The sequence below is a fragment of the Dromaius novaehollandiae genome, chromosome 2 (assembly GCF_036370855.1).
Source record: "Dromaius novaehollandiae isolate bDroNov1 chromosome 2, bDroNov1.hap1, whole genome shotgun sequence".
Taxonomy (NCBI): domain Eukaryota; kingdom Metazoa; phylum Chordata; class Aves; order Casuariiformes; family Dromaiidae; genus Dromaius; species Dromaius novaehollandiae.
Genome location: NC_088099.1, coordinates 28516190 through 28539715, shown reverse-complemented (window position 1 = coordinate 28539715; position 23526 = coordinate 28516190). Strand labels below are relative to the sequence as shown.

The 23526-nt window shown below is 41.6% G+C and overlaps 1 protein-coding gene across 5 annotated transcripts in view; it reads left to right on the top strand.

The window, feature by feature from the left end:
* Window positions 1-23411, top strand: part of NOD1 (nucleotide binding oligomerization domain containing 1) — a 31542-nt gene extending 8131 nt beyond the window's left edge. For 2 of the 5 annotated variants that reach the window (XM_026098791.2, XM_026098790.2), the window contains exons 2-12: window positions 178-516; window positions 2407-2581; window positions 3890-5693; window positions 7898-7981; window positions 9014-9097; window positions 10693-10776; window positions 12788-12871; window positions 15013-15096; window positions 16691-16774; window positions 18738-18821; window positions 20453-23411. In XM_026098791.2, coding sequence (XP_025954576.1) covers window positions 301-516; window positions 2407-2581; window positions 3890-5693; window positions 7898-7981; window positions 9014-9097; window positions 10693-10776; window positions 12788-12871; window positions 15013-15096; window positions 16691-16774; window positions 18738-18821; window positions 20453-20525 — 2856 coding nt within the window. In that variant the 5' untranslated portion in view covers window positions 178-300 and the 3' untranslated portion in view covers window positions 20526-23411. The other 3 variants (XM_026098792.2, XR_010387598.1, XR_003258969.2) reach the window with 3 other exon arrangements.
* Window positions 23412-23526: the final 115 nt, after the last annotated feature.

Here is a 23526-nt window from a genome sequence, read left to right as displayed (position 1 = left end):
TTTTTCCAAAAACTGAACAAATAAATGGAAGTACCTCAGGAAGAAATCAGAATTTTTTTGAATAAAGTTGGCGATGGTATTATGCAGAGGCTGAAAGTACTGTTTGATTGCTAGTCAAAGGATGTATCTCCTTAGGGTAATGTCTAATTTGAGGTTCTATGCAATTACTTTTTACAGCCTTTGTAATGTGGACGACAAGTTGCCTGTTTCACTGGAATTAACTCCAAGCTGATTCCACTCTGCAAATGGACAGTTTGTCAAAGATGAGGCTAGACCAAGCAGCATATTGCTATCTCAGCTATGGAAGGCCAGCCTTGTGTTAACTTGGAGATTTCTGGGGTAAAACCTTCAGCGGCAAGTCCTCCATCCTGCATCGCTTTCCTGAAAGTATACCGAGAACTGTTGGTCAATAAAATCCGAAACACGCAGTGTTTGATTGACAACTTGATTAAGAATGACTACTTCTCCACTGAAGATGCAGAGATTGTTGTCCAGTTTCCAACTCAAGCAGATAAGGTATTCTTTTTATTTCACCAGCCAGCTGGAGCTTTTTGCTACTTTCAACTTATTCCTGGGTTTTATGGGCTTACCTGGTAATTTGATCTCTAATGTCTTTCTCAGTCTGTGTTATACTGGAGTCTCCCCACCTTGTTCCTTCAGGACAAATGTCACCAGCACAACTGGCGCTTCTTGTAACACCCGTTGGCAGTTGTAATGAGCAGGGTGATAATTGCTCTTCTGTCCCCCTAGCTGCAGCTTGGTCCTCCGATAAGGAGGTGACTGTGGTGGCTGTTGGAGTGCGGCTTACTGCACACAGGCTTTCACGATCATGCTGAGCGCTGCAAGGAAAGTCTGCTTCAGGATGCCATGGGACAGATCATCCTGGTTTACAGCAGGAGAGAGGGAGTTCAGTACTGTTTGAAAAGTAAATGATTGCATGTTGTCCATCTGCACACACTCTGTTCTCTTTAAAGACCTGCGTACATTGCAAATGCTTGTTTATAAAATTGATATATCCTGGCACATTTCAGTTTTTGATTTGTCTTCAGACATCATTTCCAGACAACATTATTTCCTATTCTTTTGATAAGAGAAAATGATCAGATGTACTCAGTTGCTGCCTGCATCATGACTTAAACTCCTCACTGGTCTCCCTGACAAACCAGTTACCCAGCTTCAGTTACCCAGTTACCAGTCACAATTAGAAGCAGGCAAACCATAAAAATTTCAGAGACCTTGGACTTTACTAACAGTGCAGATTTTCATAAAATAATCATTCTTGCTGCCAAGTTGAAATGGTAGTACAGTTCTTACTCTGTGAGAGTCAAAGCTGAATAAATGCAAACTGCGTGTTCGTCTCTGTTTCCTTTTGTTCAGTATAATGTAACTGATCGTCATAACAAAGCTGGTGGGAGGCCACGCGTTATAAGTCTAAGCAGAGGCAAAGAGCAGGTCACAATGAAGTGAAGTGGACTCTATGGGAGCTTCTCTGGAAGGCATAAATTTGCTTTTAAGAGCATAGGAATTTTCAAAAAATACCTTTTTTTTCTCCTGTGCCATGGGTTCTTCATCCTGCTTTAAGCTTCCAAGAGACCGTAGGCTCTGGAAACCCTTTATCTGTTTCAGAAGTGAATTCTTGATTAATTTGCAACAAGAAGAGAATCCAGCAGTTCAAAATAGGTCCGCCAGATGATTGATCTGTCCTGTAAAGGGCTGTCATGTACTAGCTGCACAGAGATGAGGCTCTGCCTTGCCTCGAGAGGTAGTGAGTTAGCTCCAAGCTGGTCCAGCTCCTGTCTGGTACCCATTAGTTTTGGTAATGATGGCAGGCAATAAGTCCATGATAACAGAGAACCTGCAGCATTGAATTGCTGTGTTAAAAAAAAAAAAGAATTGTAGGTTTCTGGATCTGCATTATGATCCAGAGAAGGGACATTCTGTCTCTCCGCTTTGGATCTGGATGGACCCTGTGGTAAACCTAAATTTGACTGCTATACTCACAAGTCAGAGGATGAATTTAGGGCACTGAGAAACCACCTCTTTATTTTAACCAGCATGAGATTTAAAATACACTTTCCAGCTGCGATATCCAGCCAGGCTGGGGAAATCCTTTGGGATCCCTACTGAGGAGCAGTATTTATTTGTTTTCTTTGTGGTTAGCAGATGCACTTAGCTACAAGTTCGGACCTTAACCTGCAAAACTGAGTTTCTTGCAACTTCCAAACAAACAGGAAGTGATTTTTATGATGTTTCAAATTCAGAACTAGATTTTGAATTCAATTTTCTGAAGCACCAGTTTTGATTCCAGGCCCCCATTCCAACCCAAAAAGGATCCTAAAGCAGTCTGGAAGTGTAACTGTGATAAAATGCTGTGCATCAATGATCTTTTATATGGTGTTTCTTCAGGTTCGCAAAATTCTAGACTTGGTTCAAAGCAAGGGAGAAGAAGTTTCAGAATATTTCATCCATGTCCTGCAGAAAGTCACTGATGCTTACTATGAACTTCAGCCTTGGCTGGATGAAATAGATTACCAGCCTTCAGAGAATATTCGTAGTAAACCTGTGGAAAATACAGATCCAGGTAAGGACATGCAGCTATATCCCTTTCTTTCCAACTACCCTGCTATGTGGGAAACTCTAACCAGGTGACAGAAGGATAAGAGAGTCTAGGCAGGCATAGCCGGAGAGAATAAATGTGCTTATGCTCTGTTTGCTAACTGTCATAGCCAAATAATTAAAAGGCACATAATCCACTGCATAACGCAACAGTCATGTTGAAATATTATCTCTTGTTTTGCTAAAGTCAAGCCCTTTTCTTCATTTGTTTGTGGACATTATGGTGTTTCCACCTTGTGCCTGTCATAGTATTGTCTAGGGCTTTACTATGGTGTATTAACAATCCTGTGATGGTTTGGCAATGGAATGGCCAATATTTCACCATGAGCACAGTCTAGCAATGGAGCAGGTTGCCCAGAGAGGCTGTGCAGTCTCCATCCTTGGAGGTTTTCAAGACCTGTCTAGATAAAATCCTGAGTAACCTGGTCTGATGTGATAGCTGACCCTGCTTTGTGCAGGAGGTTGGGCTAGAGACCTCCTGAAGTACCTTCCAGCCTGAATTATTCTATGCTCCTAGAAGAGATTTTGAGTTGTAAGAATTAAAGTATTAAGAATTAAAATATTGCAGGAATACATATCTTTCTCTCAAGAGGATTTTTCATGCTATTTCAATACGAGAATCACTTTGCCCCATCTGAAGTGAAGATTCAGCTGCAATAAAAACACATGCTAACATTGCACAATAACAATGACTTTTACTGTTGTACCACCCTAAAAAAATCTTTTGAAGTGCCTGGGGCCTGGGTACTAAAACACATGCCTTTTATTTGCAAAAATAAAAATTACTGAACAAGCTAGGAATCAATAACTACCTACTTTACAGAAACAGCAACTGGGCTTTAGCTAGAGCAAAAAGGCAGATGCCACTAACCTGTGGCACTAATCTGTTGCCTACCTTTGCAGAGAGTAAGACAGAGTCTTCAACAAGCAGGTCAGGGCCTTGGCTTTGAGTCTCGTCTGAAAGATAGCAGTGCCTTAATGTAATTCAATGTCTTGAGGTTAGTACTGGCTTCCAGGAAGTAGTGACTCACCTGTATCTCTTTCATTAGCACCTGAATTTTCCCAGACAGTCTCCTGTGAGAACACTTACCATACAAACCTAATTGATATATAAGGTTAAATGATGGCAGGCCAAGTAAATAGCAGTAATCTACCAAAGAGCCAGTTTTACATAAGAATTATTTTAGCTTATCACTCCATTTTAGTTCCCAAAGAGATGGTCATATACTATAGGCTTTGGTCTCTTTCTGATATTAGTTCACTGTCTTTTTAGTTAGCAGGTATCGTCAGAAACTCAGATATGAACTGGGACGAGACTCGAAGTTTGTTATGTCATATGCTCAGAGGGAAGAGATGCTGCTTGAAGAAATCTACTCTAATAATATTATGGAGCTGGTCAGTTTTACCAATGAGAGTCTAGGCAATGTGTCTCAATTAGAAGCTCTTTTTGATGATACAGTTGGGCTAATCAATGAAGATGGAGAAACCATTTATGTCTTCGGTGATGCAGGAATTGGAAAATCCATCTTGCTGCAAAAGATACAAAGCCTTTGGGCCAGACAAGAGTTGGATATAGGGGCCAAATTTTTTTTCCGTTTCCGATGCAGGATGTTTAGCTGCTTTAAAGAAAATGAAGCCATATCTTTGAAAGACCTTTTGTTCAAATATAACTGCTACCCAGACCAGGACCCCACAGAGGTGTTCCATCACATCTTGCAATTCCCTCATACAGTTCTTTTCACATTTGACGGCTTTGATGAGATCTATTCTAACTTTGATCTCAGTAGTGTTCCCGAGATGTGCTCACCCGATGAACCGATCCACCCCCTGGTGCTGCTGGTAAGCCTTCTCAGGGGAAAGCTTCTTAAGGGATCCAGGAAAATTCTTACAGCGAGAACAGGAACTGAGATCCAAAGAAACATCATTAGAAAGAAAGTGTTGCTCCGCGGGTTCTCCAGCAATAACCTGAAGGAATACACTGCCATGTTTTTCAAAGATGAGGGGCAACGAACACTGGTGCTGAACCAATTGGAAGCTAACCCCAATCTCTGCAGTTTGTGTTCAGTGCCTTTATTTTGTTGGATTATCTTTAAAAGCTATGAACACTTCCACTCCATGTTTGACAGCCATGAACTTCCGGACTGTTCTGTTACATTGACAGATGTATTTTTGGTCATGATTGAAGTCCATCTGAACCGATCTCTGAAAACAAGTTTGCTGAAGAACAACACCAGAAGCCAAGCAGAGACATTCAAATCAAGAAAGGAAACTCTTCTGGCTTTGGGTGAAATTGCATACAGAGGGATGGAGAACTCTTTGTTTATCTTTGAGCAGGAGGAGGTCTCATCAGCAAACATTTCTGAAGAGGATTTGCAATTGGGCTTTCTCAGAACAGTTCAAAGTTATAGTGGCTGTGAAGATCAGTCCACTTATGAATTCTTGCACTTAACCCTTCAGTCTTTTTTCACAGCTTTGTTCCTGGTTATTGAAGAGAAAGTGGGTACCAAGCAGTTGCTTAAGTTTTTCAATGAATGCTCTTCCACTGAGATTGCACAGCCTACTTGCCTTCGTATTCCTTGGCTGAGAAAACAACCGGCAGGAGAGGATCCCTTCCGAAATAATGAACATTTTCACTTTACCAACCTTTTTCTTTGTGGCCTGCTTTCTAGATCCAAGCAGAAGCTCCTCAGACATTTGGTTCTGCCTGCAGTCATTAAGAGGAAGAAAAAGACACTCATCACATACCTTGGGGAGAGTATGAAATCCCACCTGAAAGGCCTCACTCGGTCCAGGCTTCCAAACTACAATCAGATTCAGGTCCAGCCCAACTTTGTCTGGATGCTGAGGTGCCTTTACGAGACACAAAGCGAGAAAGTGGGGAAGTTGGCTGCCAAACGCATGCGTGCCAATTACATCAAACTCACATACTGCAATGCCTACTCCGCTGACTGCAGTGCTATTTCTTTTGTTATGCATCACTTTCAAAAGCGCCTGGCTCTGGATTTGGACAACAACAACATCAATGACTATGGAGTAAAACAGCTGCTACCTTGTTTCAGCAAACTTGCAGTGATCAGGTAGGATTCTGTGCAAACAGGTCCTTGCTTGTCCTTGGTTTATTCCACAAGCTGATTACTGGACTAGAGGAAGTCAGCTTGAAGCATGAGAGAGATGAGGAGTCTCACTGCTGCTAGGAATTAAAGTACATTTGGCCTTGAGAACTGAAACCAAACACTGGAAATCGCCGCAAGCGGCACGATTTGGATTGGAGGTTTGACTATCCCAGAGTCTGCCAGTTTCAAATCTTTTGAAATATTTCTTCATCCAGTCACAGCAGCAGGGACAAGCTGTGAATTTTGAATCCTAGGTGGAGAGGGTGGTAAGAAGTCCTTATAAGCCTGAACTATGTAGACCTATAGATTTAGTTAGCTCCAGCTCAAATTATTTTGTCTCAAAAGAGGATTTTTATGGGAGAAAGAGCTTAAGGGAAAGGACTGCCTGAGTCTATCTATCTGTGGCCTTGGACATACAGGGTAAGAGAGGATCTACCATTCACAGTAACTCCTGATCAAAAGCTATGTATTTCTTGCTTTTACATCCTGCCTGGAGGCATGACTCTGATAGAACAAAAGCATCCTCTATCAATCAAGGATGCAGTTGAAGTACTACTTGCAGTATTTCTGTGGGCTGGTGTGGAGGGAGGACATGGCCTGGTGTAATCAGGGAGAACTAACTCCACCTCTCTCAGGTCAGATTCTTCCACCTACAGTCCTTTGGGGTTCGGACCATAGAGCTATGCCTTGTTTGTCCAAGCATTCAGGTGCAGAACTCCAGAAAATTCAAGTATCTTTTTTTTTACTTTATTTAAAAAATACAAAATGAGAAATAAAAAATAATTAAAAATAAACTAATTGTAATTAAAAATTAAACTGGAATTCTAAAATATAAATAAAAATATATTTATAAACATTTTAAACTTTAAAATTCATTTACTTCAGCCCCCCTTTTTAAACTGGACTTACTCCTCCTAATTGGCTCCACTCTGCTTTTTTTGCTCTACAAGCCCTTCATAAATCAAAGCAAGTGACTCTGTTTTTTTCCAGTTAATTGCAAACAACTGACTTTCCAAGAGAGAGGAATATGGGAACCTAATATTGCCTAAGTATGTAAGACAAGAGAAGGAAGAGAATTACAGCCTTTCATTCTTTGTCCATATTGCATGATCATGGCATATGCAGTGTGGGCTTAACACCATCTCCAGTACCAAACCAGTCTGTTCCTTTTTGTCTTTTTGGCTCATCCAGATGTTAGGACTTTCATTTCTAATGACCAATTTCTGCAGGACGGAAAATGCTGTTTCTACCAGTTTAACCTAATTTCTCCATCCATCCCTTTCAAAGAAACAGGCTGCTCTGATCTGTGAAAGTTGCCCCTGATTCCTCCTATGTGTTAGTGCATTTCAGGGTGACCAAGTTACTAAACAGAGAGCACCAGGGAAGTTGCTGGTGATAAGGAACTCTCAGCAGGGAATGTTCAGCTTTAGGTTTGTGTTGAAACTAATGCTGGTCAAGATATTTCCACTGGGACAATTTTTCCTAGAAAATGTGATTGATCAGACTTGAAATGTTTCATGGGAACATGTCCATTTAGCCAAGGTGAAAAATCTTTAGACTTTTTTTTTTTTAAAGCACTATGAAAAGAAGTATTTTTGTTCTGTGAATGACCGACACATTGATTTGTTTTGTGTCTGATTGGGACAATAAAACTAGAAACATTCAGCATGCCCTTGGGACTGCAGTTCCATTTCCTGGCCAGAACTTTTTACAACCTTTATCCAGCGGAGCCTGAATGTGTTGTGACCTTCAAGACGCCTGGTTTTCACTAGGTACCAGAGAGAAGGTTGCAAGAAGAGAGGCTTGAAAAACTAGCTTTTGTTAGGATACCGGTTAGAATTTCTTTCTGCAATGATAGAGGATGGGAGGAGCCTGGGAGGAGGATGGGGGCTGTGTCTCTGGTTTCTGACTTACTGCATTTTGTTTTCAGTCCTATGGACAGCTTCCAGAACATTGCTTTGGGGATCTGGGGATTTCCGTTTTGTTTTTAAAGTGAACCATGCAAGACTGAGTTCACATTTCCCTTAATGGCTTTTAATATGTGGCATAAGGACCTATTAAAATGTCAGAGGGAAATGCGTAGACCTCCAGTCATTCATTAACTCATGGGTGATGAACGCTTGTAATCTGTATTGATTCGAACTCTGTTTTCTTTCTTCTCATTTCAGGCTCAGTGTAAATCAAATCACAGATCATGGAGTAAGGATCCTGTATGAAGAACTCTCCAAATACCAAATTTTGACCTTCTTGGGGTATGTGCCAATTAGGAACAAAACACTAGATATTGATACTAGATAATAAAACTACAATGCTAACAGTGCTGTCACAGCAAAGGCAGGGTGGAAACCAAAGTTTTCTCCTCGTTTACTGAATGCAAGCAAGACATCATTTTGTGTCAGACATGGTTCAACTGCTGTCCTGTAACAACTTATCAGGGGAAGCTCCACAGCTTCCTCTCCCATGACATTGGCTCACAGGATGGTATCCCATTGACATCAAGCCCTTCTATAACACAGTGCAGATCATTGTCAGGTTACTGAACTGCATGGGCATGCTCAGCTTTATAGCTAGAGCCTTCCACTTTCTCTGCCGTAAACTGATTTATTTCAAATATGCAAAGTTGATACAGCTTGATATAGACTGAGGATCAGAAACATGATGTTTCAAGGTGTCATTTTCATGGTTCCCTTTTGTGCAGTCATGATTTTCATGTATAAAGTAGCAGCTTTTTTGAGACCTTAATGAGCTCTTCATGAAGCAGAAGCTAGTAGGCCTGTTAGCTCTGACTGCCCATTCTTGGTTAAGTGACTGCATAAAAATGCCTTTTTGAAAATTTAGCATGAATACCAGGAATCGTGTCCTTCCTCCAGTGACCTACTGTAAGTGCATGTGCTGAGGCATCTGATCTTCAGTAATATTTGCAAGGGGATTTTATGACTTTTAAAAAACTGGAAACATTTTTTCAGTGACTTCTCTCCTGACTTATGCAATATTATTTCTGCTAACACGGGAATAAAGGGAAGCTTTGTTTGCCTGGGGAGACTATTTATTAAAAAAATTATTTAAATATTTTCTCATGAATTGCAGTCTGGTCTCCTTGTATTTTATATCTAGCCCTTCACAGTATTAATTCTACATCAAAATGGAAGTGCAAGCAATTGTGAGTATGTACAGACGCATACAAAAAAGATAGATGCTGTGTGTGCATTATAAAACATTCAGGATGTAAATATTAAAGTAACTGCATGGATAACCTACTTTTACCCATGTGATTTTTCTTCAAGCTTATACAACAATCAGATCACTGATGTTGGAGCCAAATACGTTGCAAAGCTAATTGAAGAATGTTCAAGCCTTGAATATGTTAAGTATGTTGGATTTTTTTTCTTTATGCTTCTACAGTATCATAATTAAGGTAAAGCAACTTAAAAGGGAGAGAGAGAGTGAAAAATATTACATTTCAAATAAAACATAAGTTAGGTTGCAGCTATGTACTCTTTTATAACAGTCAGGCAGTGATGGCCACAAGCGAAACTCCCAAATCCATAATCTTTACTAAAGATTGCCTGGATTATGAGTAGAATGTAGTTGTAAGCAAAAGGAGAGTGCGAGACCTATTCTTCACTTAAATCCAGTCAGAGCACTTGAGTGAGGCTTAAAAGGTGCATGAACCTTGCAGGCCTTTGTAAAGGGTAGATACACTCGTAATTAATGCCAGGCTTCTTTATATCCAGCCTTTTATGGGCAATTGGAATCAGGCTTTGCCAGTGCAATACCTCAGTTTAGGAACTCCCCAAATTCACTCGGTAAGTTGTTACCATTAATTCCTGGAAATTCCCCTGATTAAAATGTCCAGCCATGCACAACACTGGTTTGACATAAAGGTAGATCATTAACCAATGGTTTAATTATGACCACAGTAGAAAACAGAGGTAACTAGAGCAATGTCAACTGCTGGTGTGAATGCAGCACCAGCAGCCAGGGACTTTGGGGTTCTGGTCTTTGTATCACTGCTAACTTGCTCTGAAACCCCACACTAGCTACATCCTTCTCACTTGAAATATTTATACAGAGTTTTGAAACCACAGAGTACTCTGGTGGCTCCTTAACTGCTTTGACACAGTATTGGTGCATTGTTTAATGTCTTCTAACTTTCACAAAAAAGCCTTGTTGGAAGATGGTTACTTTCAGGTTACATATTAAGCCCCGAGATTATTTTGAGACAGAGTGCCTATGCACGTGTCTGTAGTCAGTCAGACAAGCCAGTTTGGATTTATGTAAAGGTAGGGGGTTGACTGCGGGGGTTGGTTTGGGTTTGTTCTTTACATCAATGCAAATGCAATTGAGACTTAACCCTTTCTTGAACTCCAGTCATTTAATGTCCCCACAGAGGCCAAAAAAAGAGAAGGTGTTCTTCTATACAGTGCCAGCTAGAGACACCACTGCAATGACCTACGTCACCATCTATAGCCTATATGTTGAACAGAGAGACTTGAAATTATTACAGTCTGTGCTCATCAGATGCAATCTCCTCTGGAGCCACACTGCCAAGAAACGTTCTGTTCCCTGTGGCATCATGTAATGTGCTGTATGTAATTCATGTACTCTGTAGTGGCTGGTGATATTATAAACTATATTATAAACTAGGCAGGGTTTCTTGTATTGAGGATCAATTCCTAAGGCTCATTTCTGACATACTGAGAACCAAAAACGAGACTCTACAGTAATACTTCTGATTTGGAGGGCTAACATGCATGAAAGCAGACTCCACACAAAATGCATAAAAGGCAGCATAAAAGGTCAGATGCCTGCAACATTTCTTTATTCTAGGTTAATCTTGGATAACTGTGACTAGCCTCCAGAGTTAACTGGCCTTAAATACTTTCATCATTTTCTGAGCTAGTGTTCTAATAGTTGTACTGTTATAAGTGATGTACCTCATCAATTCATATATTTTATGCAGAATAGGAGCAAACAAAATAACTAGCGAAGGAGGGAAGTGCCTTGCCCAGGCCATACAGAAGAGCAAGACAATGTTTGAAATTGGGTAAGTTCAGTGCTAAGGGGCAGAGCTCAGGACTTGGTTTTGGCAAGGCATCTATAAATCCTTTGGGATTACTTCTTCCATTCTTATCTTTCTTCCCTTTCCCATTTCTTCCTTCTCACAGTGGCAATAGAACAAACTGTTGCAGAAGCACAGCCACATTTTTAACTCAAAGGGAAAACTAGGGCTGTTTTACTGTTTTTCTTCTCCAGCATTTTTTTTTTCCTGATTTTTTTTTCCTGTTCTGACGGAACCTTAAAGGTGACACAAATTGACAAGAGGACAATGTAAAGACAGCCATTTTCCTTACAACAACACAGCCATTTTAAAGATATTTGATCCATTTTTAAAAGTCTGAGTGATTTTTATGACTACTTGCAATGTACCTAATTATTCAATGTGAAGGTTAAGATTGTCAAATCTCCCTGTGAGAATAAGAAGGAATTTGCATTATCCTTTTCTCCAGTCTATATCAGACTGCAAAGTGTGGTGACAAAGTTGCTTGAGAGAGATCTTAATCTCTGAACCTTTAATCCTTGTCCCCTTTCTTAGGAGAGATGCTAAACTTGAGAGTCTGATAATTTCTTTTTTCATCTGGAAAATCCCAGTTTCTATTTCTGCTATGTGGGAGAACATTCTTCTCAGAATCTAGTACTTGAATACATGTAATTAAAACCTCTGTTTGGCCATTGCAAATATCACAATAACCCTTCAGTGTCAGAATCAGATTTGAACAATCAGATTTTTGACCTTTAATTTTTTTGTTCTATAGCATTTCACAAGTATTGTTGACAGCATTCAAGCTTCCATTGTCATACAGTTGGGTCTGCTCTTCCTTTATACATGCTGTAATTTCCGTGAAGAACTTCTATTTTCTCCTTTGGAGAAAGTAATCACTCCAAATGGGTTTGGGATAGCTTGGATAGAAATGTTTAAACAGATAATGTTCAGTTTTTATGTAACAAACTTTGTTGGGTCCGAAGGACAAGGAAATTCTGAGGGATTTACTGGAAATGGATGTTTAGATACCACAAAGCTCAATTGATTTTAAAACAGCTGCCAACTAATTACACATTGAGCTGAATGTGGCTGTGAGTCATCAAGACATGATCTCTGTTTGAAAAAAAAGTAAATTATATCTTAGTAAAGGCCCTCTCAGGCATCTTAGTACAGGGTGAATTTTCAAAGCCGCTCCTCTGAGCAGAAAGGATTTGACCAGGTGCTCTTATTAATGTTGGTCAAATCTGTGTCTGCAGGGTTGCTTTCCCATTAGAAATGCAGTTCTTACAAATGCACAAAAGAGTCACAGGGTCATACAGTCCCTGTGAGATTTTGATCTCTTTCTTGGCAACTGGTAGAGCAGAAGATAGCACTTGGGTATAATCCTGCAGGAACTGTAACCATTTTACCTGAGTATTGTGAAGGAGGTGGGGAACTTATAGAGCAGTTCACTTAGAAAGTCACCTGTTTGGGTATGGGTCCTTGTGCAATTGTGCACCTGGGGAGTCTTTTGCCAGACCTGTAGCTTGCATTGTAAAGGCCAGTCCATGCCCAGCAAAAAAGAGGAAAGCTGCAGCGGGGGTATGTGGAGGAGATGCTGAGCAGGGAAATGGTAGGGTTTCAGTCCGTGTATGTTCTTACAGCAGCTCAGGCACAGGACTATAGTGCCAGTCATGAATCCTTTAGCCCATAAGGGGATAGGGCTGCAGAGGATTTGCCCTGCAGAGCAAAGTGATCCTAGAAGTGCTCCCAGTGCAGCAGGCTGTCTCCTTGAGCTCCTTGAGCACCGTGGCCATTGGGTGCTGGTGAGTCAGCAGAAGCTGATCATGCCTGCGGTGTGCAGGCACTGGAACATGCACAGCTCAGGGGGGATGGTAAGTGCTAAATTTCTCGCAGGCCTGAAAGCCTATGCAGTAATGAGAGGGTGGGGAGGGAAGAGAAAAAATAGAAAATGCAATGCTGAGGAAGAGTAGAGCACCACACCTGATACCTTCTGGTTTCCTCTGTTCACCAGGATGTGGGGTAATCAAGTTGGAGATAAAGGAGCAAAGGCGTTTGCAGAGGCACTGAGGAACCACCCCAGGTTAACAAACGTGAGGTAAAACACCAGCCGAGCTAGGCAGCACGTGCTTTGAAGCGTTGACTCCTTCCAACGCGGGTTAGCTTGGCATGCCAACTGGTATCGCAGCGTTCGCTCTGTAACTAACACCCTTCTGCTGTAAGCAAGAGGCCAAATTGTTTGCTTTGAAAAGCCCTGTGCAGTCATAAAGCAAGTTAAAAATATTGCAAGTCCGGCATCCCTTCTTCTGTCCTGCACTCCCTCTCCTCATGCTGCATTGCCAGAGTTAGTGGCATTATAGGGCGCACATGGTCAGTGGGTACCATTTTGTTATGGGAGCATTAGCAGAAGGATGCACAATCTGTCACAGAATCAGGCCTCCACTGGGCCTAGTGTTAACAAAACAGTGAAGGTGCAGCATTTTTTACTGGAGTAATACATAGCTGATAAGCTGTTTAGGTAGGGACTGGGGTTTTCTTAACTCCTGGCTCTTCCTGTATTCCAGTGGAGCTACTATGCCATAAATTCAATGGTAATGAGATATGGTTGGCATTGGAGTTCAGTTATTCTCAAAGTAGTCTTCTGAAAGCCCTAGAATGGGTGAAGTTGGCAGCACAACACAGGGAGAAGCCAGTAGTGTAAAACAAACCATCTCCTGCCAGTTTTTCAAATCCTGCCTAGGGATTTAAAGATGTGTGTTGTGGCTGCTGTTGCTGTTTTGGAGTCCCTCCACACAGCTGGAGCACTGGGTTCATGGTGGTCCTTGCATTTCATCTCCCAGTTCCACTGGACTCCATGGTGAGGGAGCAGACAAGGCTCCTTGGTTTCCCCACAAGGTGGCACATGGCACTAATTTCTTTAGAAATACGGTATTTAGGGAGTTTGGGGATCTCTGGAGAGCTTGTTGCTGCTGCTTCAGATCCAGGTATTTCAGAGCTGGTGCCTTGTCTTCCATTCTGTGAGCTGATAGCTGGACTTAAAAAATTAAAAACTGAACAGGCGCAGTGACCTAGATGTGTTAAAATTTAAAAGCCATCTGAAATAGCCATCTTCCCCTAATTGCAGAATCCAGCTAGATGCATCAGATTTGAAAGAAAATAGATTCAACCTGAATGAGAGCCAGGTTATGCCTGGGATTCTTAGCCTGCAACAAATATGCTGATGAAGGTACTTGTAAAAATAAGGAGGGGTAGCTGTGCTAGCTAGAGCCAGGTTTTGCTGGTGCCTGTGCAGGATGAATTCTCTGTAGTGTACTTGCACTTGAGTTCACTCCTTATCTTCTGCTGGTTAATCTTGCTTCATGATTTGAATGTATAGTTTGCACCAGTGGTAGCTTAATGCAAAGATTAAGGAAAGATAGTCACTGCTGTGTCAGTTTATTTTAGCATGTTTGCCATTTTTAGGCCCAATCACGAGGGACAGAGAATCTTTAGTTTCTGCTGAAGTTAGCAGAAACTTGTGCTAACACATACTCATGCCATAGTTAGACAAGCCTTTGCCCCACTTGATCCCCCCTTTCTGCTTTTTTCTGAGACCTTGCACTATTTTCAGGCTCTGGCCTGGCTTCTAAAGGGGAAACTGCTTTTTGAACTCTCAAAGCCTGGAGCATAACTTTAACTGGATGTTTTTGCCACTGCCTATTCAAAGAATGAAAGGCAGACTAGGAAATGTTTGTGGTTTGCAATGGAAAGCATGCATTCACAAGCTTGTCTCCCCATATATAACAGCAGGTGTTGTGGTTGGAAGATGAATGGGGTATTTAGGAGTCTGAACACCCCACCTGAAAGACAAAGTGCTCAGTGTGGATGGGGAGTTGGGATGATAAATGCGTGTGCAAACCTGTATACTGATGAACACAACTCCCTCTCCTTATTAAAAAAGACAACTTCCAAAATCACTGGTGGCCACTCTGCTTTCAGTCCCATGAGTACAACTCATTGATGGCAAACCTTACAGCCTGAATGATAGACTCAGGCTGCAGCCTATGAACTGTTCTCACTGGTAAAAATCATAAGGAATTAACTGGTTTGTGAAGTATATGAGCCTTTGAAACACCCAAATGCTGAACGACACAACTGTGATAGAGATCATCCTGGATATTCATTAGTATTTAAAACAATGGAAGGACCAAGTCATGCTGGCTATTTCTTACAATTTCCTGTCTGCTGTTTACTTCGCAGTCTCGCATTCAACGGCATCACAACAGAGGGAGGCAAAAGTATTGCTGAAGCTATGCAGCACAACAACTCCGTGAGAATATTCTGGTAATCAGTATTGTGACTTCCTACTTCTCCTCTTCCTCCTCTAAAGTGGACATGACTAATAGACCAGCAGCACATGTCCTTCAGGACACATCCCCAACTCCCAGCCCAAAAGAAAGAGAGTGTAACATGAAAGCTGGAAGTTTTAACTCAGGCTGCCATCATAACTAATGCAGCGGCACAGATTTCGGTGTGAACAGCACCCTGCACCTTCCTCGAGACCTTGGAGACTCTGTACAGCAAAGCGTGTGCCACCCCTTCCACGTTCACTTGGTAGTCAGTCACTACGCTATAACCACTCCTTCATTTTGCTGAGGAGATTGAGAAGTACCTGATTTGTCCTGAAGGGAAACAGGCAGAGGACTTGCTGGGGAGATTTCCACTTTGACTGCATCAGGAAGAGAGAGGGTGAAATTAGGAAAGGCAGTAACCAGGGGGTCCCCAGAGGGAAGAGGAGGAGAAAGTGCTCTTAGTTTATTACTCTCCTCATGGGTCAGGAGTTGGGCAGACCTGGGACAGCCCCACATGCTGGAAATGCAAAGGTACCAGGGAGTTGCATCTCTCTCTCAAGAGAGGAGCAGGAGGTGAGCAGACTCTCAGCCTGCAAAGCTGATAGCTCTCCTGCTTGTAGGATCATGGGTACATTTGCTAGCGATGCTGTGGGAAGGTGCATCTCTAATGTGGACTCCTTACATTCCTACAGGCTTTGTTATGCTGCTGTAGGATACCCTTCCATCTGCACTGAGTGTGTTCAGGTGCAGCCAGTTCTAGCTTTGGTGCAGTCCGGTATTGAGAGGGGAGCAGACCATGCACTTCACGCAGTGGCTTATAAACTTTACATCTGCAGACCTTAAGCCTGTGTCCAGTGAGGGTGCAGAGGTCTGGAGAGGGGAATTTATGACTCTTGATGATAGTTTACAGTCCTCAGTGCTGTTCATAGACCCCTTGACAGAGACCTGTCCTGCATTTTGGAGCTACTTTACTGTGGCAACCAGAAGAGTGTGCATATTGGGTTCTGCATATCGCACATAACTTTGGAAAGATTGGTTGATTTTAGACTAATGGGGGTCTCTTAGTGTCTCTGCATACAGTTGGCTGAAAGCAATGACTTAATCCATCTGGCTCTGCCTTTGTCTTGCACTGTATTGAGTTTTGGCTTCTCAGTTCCCCTTGTGCAGCCCTACCTACATTCCTGGTTCATGCTTCTTTCTACTCCCTACACCCTGTGTTCCCCATCTTCTCTCACTTCCATCATATGAAATCAAGTTCTTTGTCCTCACAGTTTTTCACTGCTTCAGTGCTGTCTCTACCATTGAACACCTTTTCCACCACATTTCGTCCACCTTTTAGTCACCTTAACATTGTGAGAAAGCATCATTAGATCACTGCTCTGAGAAATAAAGGTCCAGTATTCTTGTCTCTCTTACCTCCAGGACTTCTTTTGATGCCTCTTTGTGTCCAGCTTTTAGAAATCGCTCGAGGCAGAAACAGCAAATCCCTTTTTGGCTGTCTAAAGTTAAGTCACAGACAAACTGGAAAAACACGGAGTTGTAAAATAATGATAACATCCTAAGTGAACGTGTTCTCTCCCACTTAGGTTGACTAAAAATTACTTGGATGATGAGGCAGCAATGAGTTTTGCGGAGATGCTGAAGGTCAACAAGAAACTAGTGCATTTATGGTGAGTTACATTCCACAGAGGCACAAGGCTCTTTGGCAGTCACTGCATTAAAACTTCACCTTCCAAGTCTATGTAGGTCACAGTAAGCTTTCTATGCATGCTCTGGATGCAGCTGACTGGTTATAGACAGTTCAAATGGAAAGTTAATAAAGCTACTGTCTAGCATGTTGAACCTGCTTTCATACAGGGAAGAGTTTTAAGCTGTTTGTGTGTCCTGGTAACACTTGAACAACTAGCTGATCTCATCCACCTTTAGCAGAACAATACTGGCCTCAAAAATACAGTTTTCAAAAATACAAGCAACCAGCTAGAATAGAATAACCTTATTTTCACTCTTACTACTTACTATCATACCATCAAAGTATCAAGCTCAACTCTTACTGCACAACCAAGAACCTACACATGATGGGCACTTACATACCTGTCACATTCGCAGGAAGTTTTCTTCCAGAGCTAGCACTTTCACTCATGCAAGACACTCAGCTACATGACACAATCCCCAGGAAATCAGACATTATTATTTCTAGCATTTGCAAAGGGATTTGTTAAACTTCTAAGAAAAGGCATCATTGGCCGTTCTAATCCAGTGGTTCACAAGAGTTTGTCCATTGAGAGGGCTGGGCAGATACGGGCCATGAAGCAGCTGTCTGTCCATTCATTCCAAGTGATTAGGCAACATAAAAAAACAGAGTCCTTTTACAGACTATATACAAAGTCTTTGCTAACCACGTGTTAGCATTCCCTGTATAGTTCATGTCCCTTAGGAAGCATGCTGGTTGTCAGAGGTGCTGAGTACTTGTAACCTCTTTGGAAAGCAATACATTCTCTGGTGCCCATCACCCTGAAAATGTAAGGTGGGAGCCTTGACTTTTTGTGCACAGCTGTTGGCATGCTTCATTGGACAATTTGGCCTGAGCCCATAATAAATCTCTCCCCATGCAAAGCAGACATAGCACCCTAGATACTTGTCTTTACAGTGGCTCAGTATTGCCCAAGGGTTTCTGGTAGCAGACAAATTTATATCCTGTTTTCTTGCTTATACCAGTGGGTATCTCCAAAAGGTGATGACCTGTATAGATATTTGCACTTGAGGCAAATATTTTTCCAGTAGGTGAAAGAGCTCACTAGGTCCCTTTGCATTTTGATTTGTTTGCCAAGTGCAGAAAGTCCTTTAATGGGAATACCTCCCTGCTGCCTTCCTTCCCTCCTGCCCTGCCTAAGAGATCATTCAGTTCATTCCAGTTTTCAGCCACATCCTGAATCCTATGGGATTCATTCAGCTGGTCACATGGAATAGTAAACATGTGGGACACACCATGATAGACTGCAAGGTAAATACTGAACTAGGGTAGGCCGATGTGTATTTTTATACTTGTGTAAATGAGGGATTGTTCTTTTTTTTTTTTAGTTACAGAGATGCTCTACAGTAGTTAATATGAATTACCTACTGCTTCTTCAATTGTGCTGCTTAAGGATCTTTTGTATCTTTTTTTTCTCTAAGCTCAGATTAGGTGTACTTTAGAGCTGCTAAATTAGCTTCAAAGGGACTTGCACCTGCTCATACCAGAGCCAAATTAAATGCATTATTTTTCAAAGATCTTGCTGGTCTGATAAACAGGACGGGAGGATTTGGCAACCTCTGAATCATAATTGCCAGAACATTAGGCCTGCACAGGTTCTGTACTCAGAGTTTTCACTACATCACTTAGAAATGCTACTCCTCAGTAAGCAGAAATTTGTCAGCTGTATCATTTAAGCTATATCAGTGTAAGTCAGCTAAGACCAGTATCTCCAGGATGTAACCACATGGGAGCTTGAAAGGAAGAGGCTGATACTCCAGGCTCTGTTTGTGAAAGTGCATCTGTGGGGCATTTGACCAATACTGTGTACTAAGTATGCAATGAAGGGGATGCTGTAAATAAGATCCATCATGTTAGTTTGACATGAAGTGCTTTCTTTTTAGGCTTATCCAGAATCAAATTACAGCCAAAGGGGTGAAGTACCTCAGTGAAGCTCTCAAGGAGAACACAGCCATTAAAGAAGTCTGGTAAGGATCCCCTCCTCGGAAGTTCACTTTGTAAACTTTCTTTCCCTTTAAAATGCTTGTGGCATTATTATTATTTTCCAGCATTAAAAAAAAAGATCAGAACAAGTTTATGTGAGACAGGAGTTGTAGTTCAGCTGGGGGTTTCAAATAGGTAAAAAGCCTCTGTCATTAAAACGCTTCCCTGTCTGTTATGAATGTCAGGCAGTTTTGTTAATTCACATCCATGTCTACCACTGTGTGACTTGCAGAACATATGTGTTTGCAGAATTGGGGCCTAATTTTATAGACAAAGTTTTGCTTGTCCTGATTTATTTTCAAATTTCTGAACATGTTCATGCTTCTAAGGAGCTAAATCCCAATAAGTAGGAGATGGTTACATTTAATGAACATTACTAATTTGGTTGATAGAATTTGGGCTTGGGTTTTCTTTGGGCAATGCTCCAAACACACTAAAAGTGCTAAGCTGCAAGAAGATTAACTTTTTGGAAGATTTGCTTGTTTTAGAGTAGGTAGGCATCACATAGTCATGCATGTGCATTATGTGGCACAAAGCCAAATACCACTTTCCTTCCCTCACCTCAGGGAGCACAGGAGTCAATACAACTAGGTTGATTTTAGCCTTGCTGCTTCCATTTTATAGAACTTGAAATTTGTTTTCAAAAAAATATATTTGTTTTAGTGAAAGGACACTGAATTCTTGCTTAGAAAGATGCTGACTCACTGTCTGACTATTGTGTTCCCTGGAGATGTGGAAGAGATGTCTTTTTCAAAGGCCACTGTCTGCTGTCGTCTATAGAGGAGGCATATATCCCAACTCAAGTCATTCTGAGTGTTCAAGCCCAAGTCTGTCTTTCGATTCTTCTTGGCTGGATTTTCACAAGTGTTTATTAACCCTAATAACTTCATAAATCTGAATGGTTTAATAGTATTCAGCATTTCTGAAAGCAGCATTTATTGGGCTGCTTGTATTTAGGGCTGTAAACATCAGTGTAGATTAGCTTTATTTAGCCAGACTTGAAAACTTTGCCTTAAGTCATTTCATATTAATAACGCCTGAGTACTTAACACAGTTTTTCTCCCTTGTTGCCATGGAAGACACAAAATGCTCTAAAGACAGTTTAAATTTCTTTAAACTAGCCCATTACATGTTAAGAACCTTTGTCTGCTATGTGCTGCTTTTCATAATAACCCCATCAACCTAACATTTAGCTCCAGGCAGCACATGATTTTTGCACCCCAGTTGTGTATGGCCAAGGTTTCTGAAAATGAACACACAGAGGTCAGCCTCTAAGTCCATCAGCTTTCAGACTCAAAGAAGCAGGCTCAAAGCCTGCTGCATGCTGAAATGCAAGCAGCTGGGTATCCAGCACAGTTAGGGAAATGATTTTAGTTTAATGAAATTTAGGTTTTAGTTCAGTTTTTGTTTTTAAAGAAGTAGGCTCTTTCTTTGTATGTGGATTGGAAACAACAGTGTTGTAGCCTGCCCCTTTGAGGCTTGTTCCCAAGTTGTGCACTTGGGAAGCATGTAGTTCATGGAAAGCTTTGATGTCTGCTCCAAAAGCTTGGAAAAACAGAAGCTGGGAAGCTGTCACTACCTTACTTTCATATCCCCTTTTTTCCCCCTCCAACAGTTTGAATGGGAACCTAATAAGCCAAGAAGAGGCCAAAGCTTTTGAAAATGAAGAACGGATCATTTGCTTTTGAATGAGGACTTTCCCATTTTGACAAGCTTCGTGTTACAAAGGTTACTCCTCCACTTGGACTGCAGAGTTCATAAAGGCATAAATGTGCAGTGCTCATGGTGGGAGAGAGATATACGATAAGCTGCCTTTTTACAAACATGCTACACTCCCTTAGCTCTATTCCTTACCCTGCCTGTTATTCTTAATCCTTTTGGTGAGTGGGAAGTTGCCTTGGTAAATAATTAATGTTTGTATGGTGCTTTGAAGATGAAATGCAAAGTGTTACCAGCCCAAACACACTGGCAGGTGTATGCATTTTGATAAGTGAGTTTAGGTTTTTTCTGTACAGTGATGTAAATAATCTCTAACTTATTTATATATATAAATATATGTATGTGCAAGAATGGGTGCAAGATGCACCAACTCCATAAGGTCACAGTATTATAGTCCTCATAACTGAAGAATTAGCATGCATAGCCTTACTGGAAACATAACCATCTATAATAGCTGTGTGATACTGTTGCTTTCAACATGAATACTTTTCTCCTGCCTAGAAATTAGGCCCTCATCTCCCCCCTGACTAAAGGCGGAGTTGTGGGCACTGCATTTATGGAGAAATGAATACCACGGGCATAGATTACTTTCAGTAATCTTTTTTCCATACTGAAGCCAATACATTTACTTTTATACAATTAGAAACCCTCACTCACATCACTGTAAAATCATAATACTGGCAATAAAGCACCTTTGCTTAAAATTTCCTGAGGGCTGCATAGAAACTGCCACCTCCTGTTATCACAGTGTTTATTCTGGGGGGGGTCTGGAGATAAATGTGAAAAATTAATTAGCAAGCTGTTCACTGCCTTCGCTCTTGGCCTAGACACTGTGCTGGTGGCAATACACCAATATTAAGCTGCCTAGCTTCAGTGGGGAGAAAAGACAACTGAAAATCAATTGCATTGAGTTGAAATCCCTTCTCCCAGCAACATGTAAGCACACAGAAGCTTTGAGATTTGCTTGGAAAGCTTTTATTCTGTACTTGAATTAATGGAAAGTGCAAGGCAACATGTAGGTAACAATGGTAAGAACCAGCAAGGAAGCATTATCCCCCCCAGATAATTAGTTTGGAGAATAGAATTTTAGATGCCTGTAAAAGAGACCAACTTCCAGAGGAGTGGGATATTTGATTTTTTTTCTGCAAATTAGGTAGTCTTCATAAAGGGTATCTCAAATTCTACCCCACACTATGTACAAGGAACCCAAAATGGAAAAGTATGATCCTTCCTTCGCCCATGTTACCCACCAGCTTTGAGAAACAATTCTCCACTTGCTGACTAGCCTACAAAAGCACACTAGGCTGAAAGAAGAATCTCTCATTAAAATGCCAAACCAGCAAATCCCCACCTTTCCCCATTCCCAAATCTGCCCAGAAAGAAAAACATGAAAAAAAGACTTTCTTTGTAGTTTCAGGTCTCTCCTTTTCCCATTTGGTAGCAGATCTTTTCTGCTTCCCAACTTCCTTCAGCTCCCAGACACATTTTAAAACACTCATAAAGCCTTTTCACAAAGCCAGCAGTTAAAAAAAAAAAGTGTCCATTATTTTTCAGTGGATTTTCCTCCCTGGCCATGATATCAGCACTGATTTCTCATAGGGAGGCAGACAGATGAGGCTATCAGACCGTGCCAGAGGAAAGTCAGCTAACTTGAATGATTTCTGCACCTGAGCCGTTTGTTTACTGAAGCAAAAGGGCACACTGTTACGGAGGAGGTGGATTTCAACTGCAAAAACATTTGCCGAAACAAGGCCTTGAAAAAAAACACTAAACACCTCTCAGTGACTTTTTTTTAAAACACACACACACACACACACACACACACACACACACACACACACACACAGACACACACACACACACACACACACCCATGCACCTTGTCGAAATGCTATTCATGTCCTGCCAGCCTGCCTTCGCAGAGGTGAGGAGACCCTGGTACAAGAAGCCCCCCTTGCCCCAGGGTGTCATTTGCCTCTGTTGCAGAGGCGTACTCCCCATTTGTGCGCATTACTGAATTACTTGCTCATTTACCAGGTAGAACATACACAGTTAAGAACTCCAGATCTTCTCCTCATTTCACCAATACACTCAAATGTACAAAGCGCCCCTGAAGGTGCCCTCCAAGCTTTCCCATTCAGACACCTCTGCCCCTTTTTTTTAGCATGGTGTTGGGAGCTATCCGTAGCCTGACAACATCCTAAAACCTGTTGCAAATCCTGTTACGTGCCCATCTGTTATAAACCAAGCATCTAGGCCAGTGTTTTCAGGGACACCAGTGTTTACTGGGCTGCAAGAGAGAAACATGGCTGCAGAGTAAGTGGTGGCAGGATGAAGCCCAGCGCTGTGTAGGATACAGTTCTGTACAGGTTACAGTACCAATCATAATCATTCATTTCAGAGAGGGTTTCCGGTAGCGAGAGCTCATTCGGGCTGGTCCTCCAGCTCCAAGCAGAGCTTGGTTTGGCATTGGTAAGAGCGAGAGGTTTCACAGCTTCCTGCTCCCAATTTAGCCAGGACAGCGGGGCTGTTTCACACATCATATCACAGCTTTGGGAATCTGGAGCTGGGGAAACTGGTTGCTGCTCTGGAAACACCTGAATTTCCTGGTGTGTTGGCACAGCAGTTCAGGCTGCATTTCTTTCTTTGTAGTGTTACAGGACTATTTGCAGAGCGCTTCTGAGCTACATATTTGCAGCTTGCAGCGAGAGCATTTTTTACTGAAATTCAGAGACAGCTGTTTTTTTTTTTTTTTAAAGACTTGGTCATAATTTGCTAAGACATTCTTTGTATACAGTGTTACTTTTTTTTTTTTTCCATTTGTCCACAGTGATAATAAATAGCTTTTTAAAGCACTTTTCACCGACTCCCTGCAATTCCTTTGGCTTTGCTGAAGCAGACACTTGGCTAGATCCAGCTGTGAACGTGACAGCCCAACAACTCTGGCTGTAGAAGACAGGGAAGAGCTGT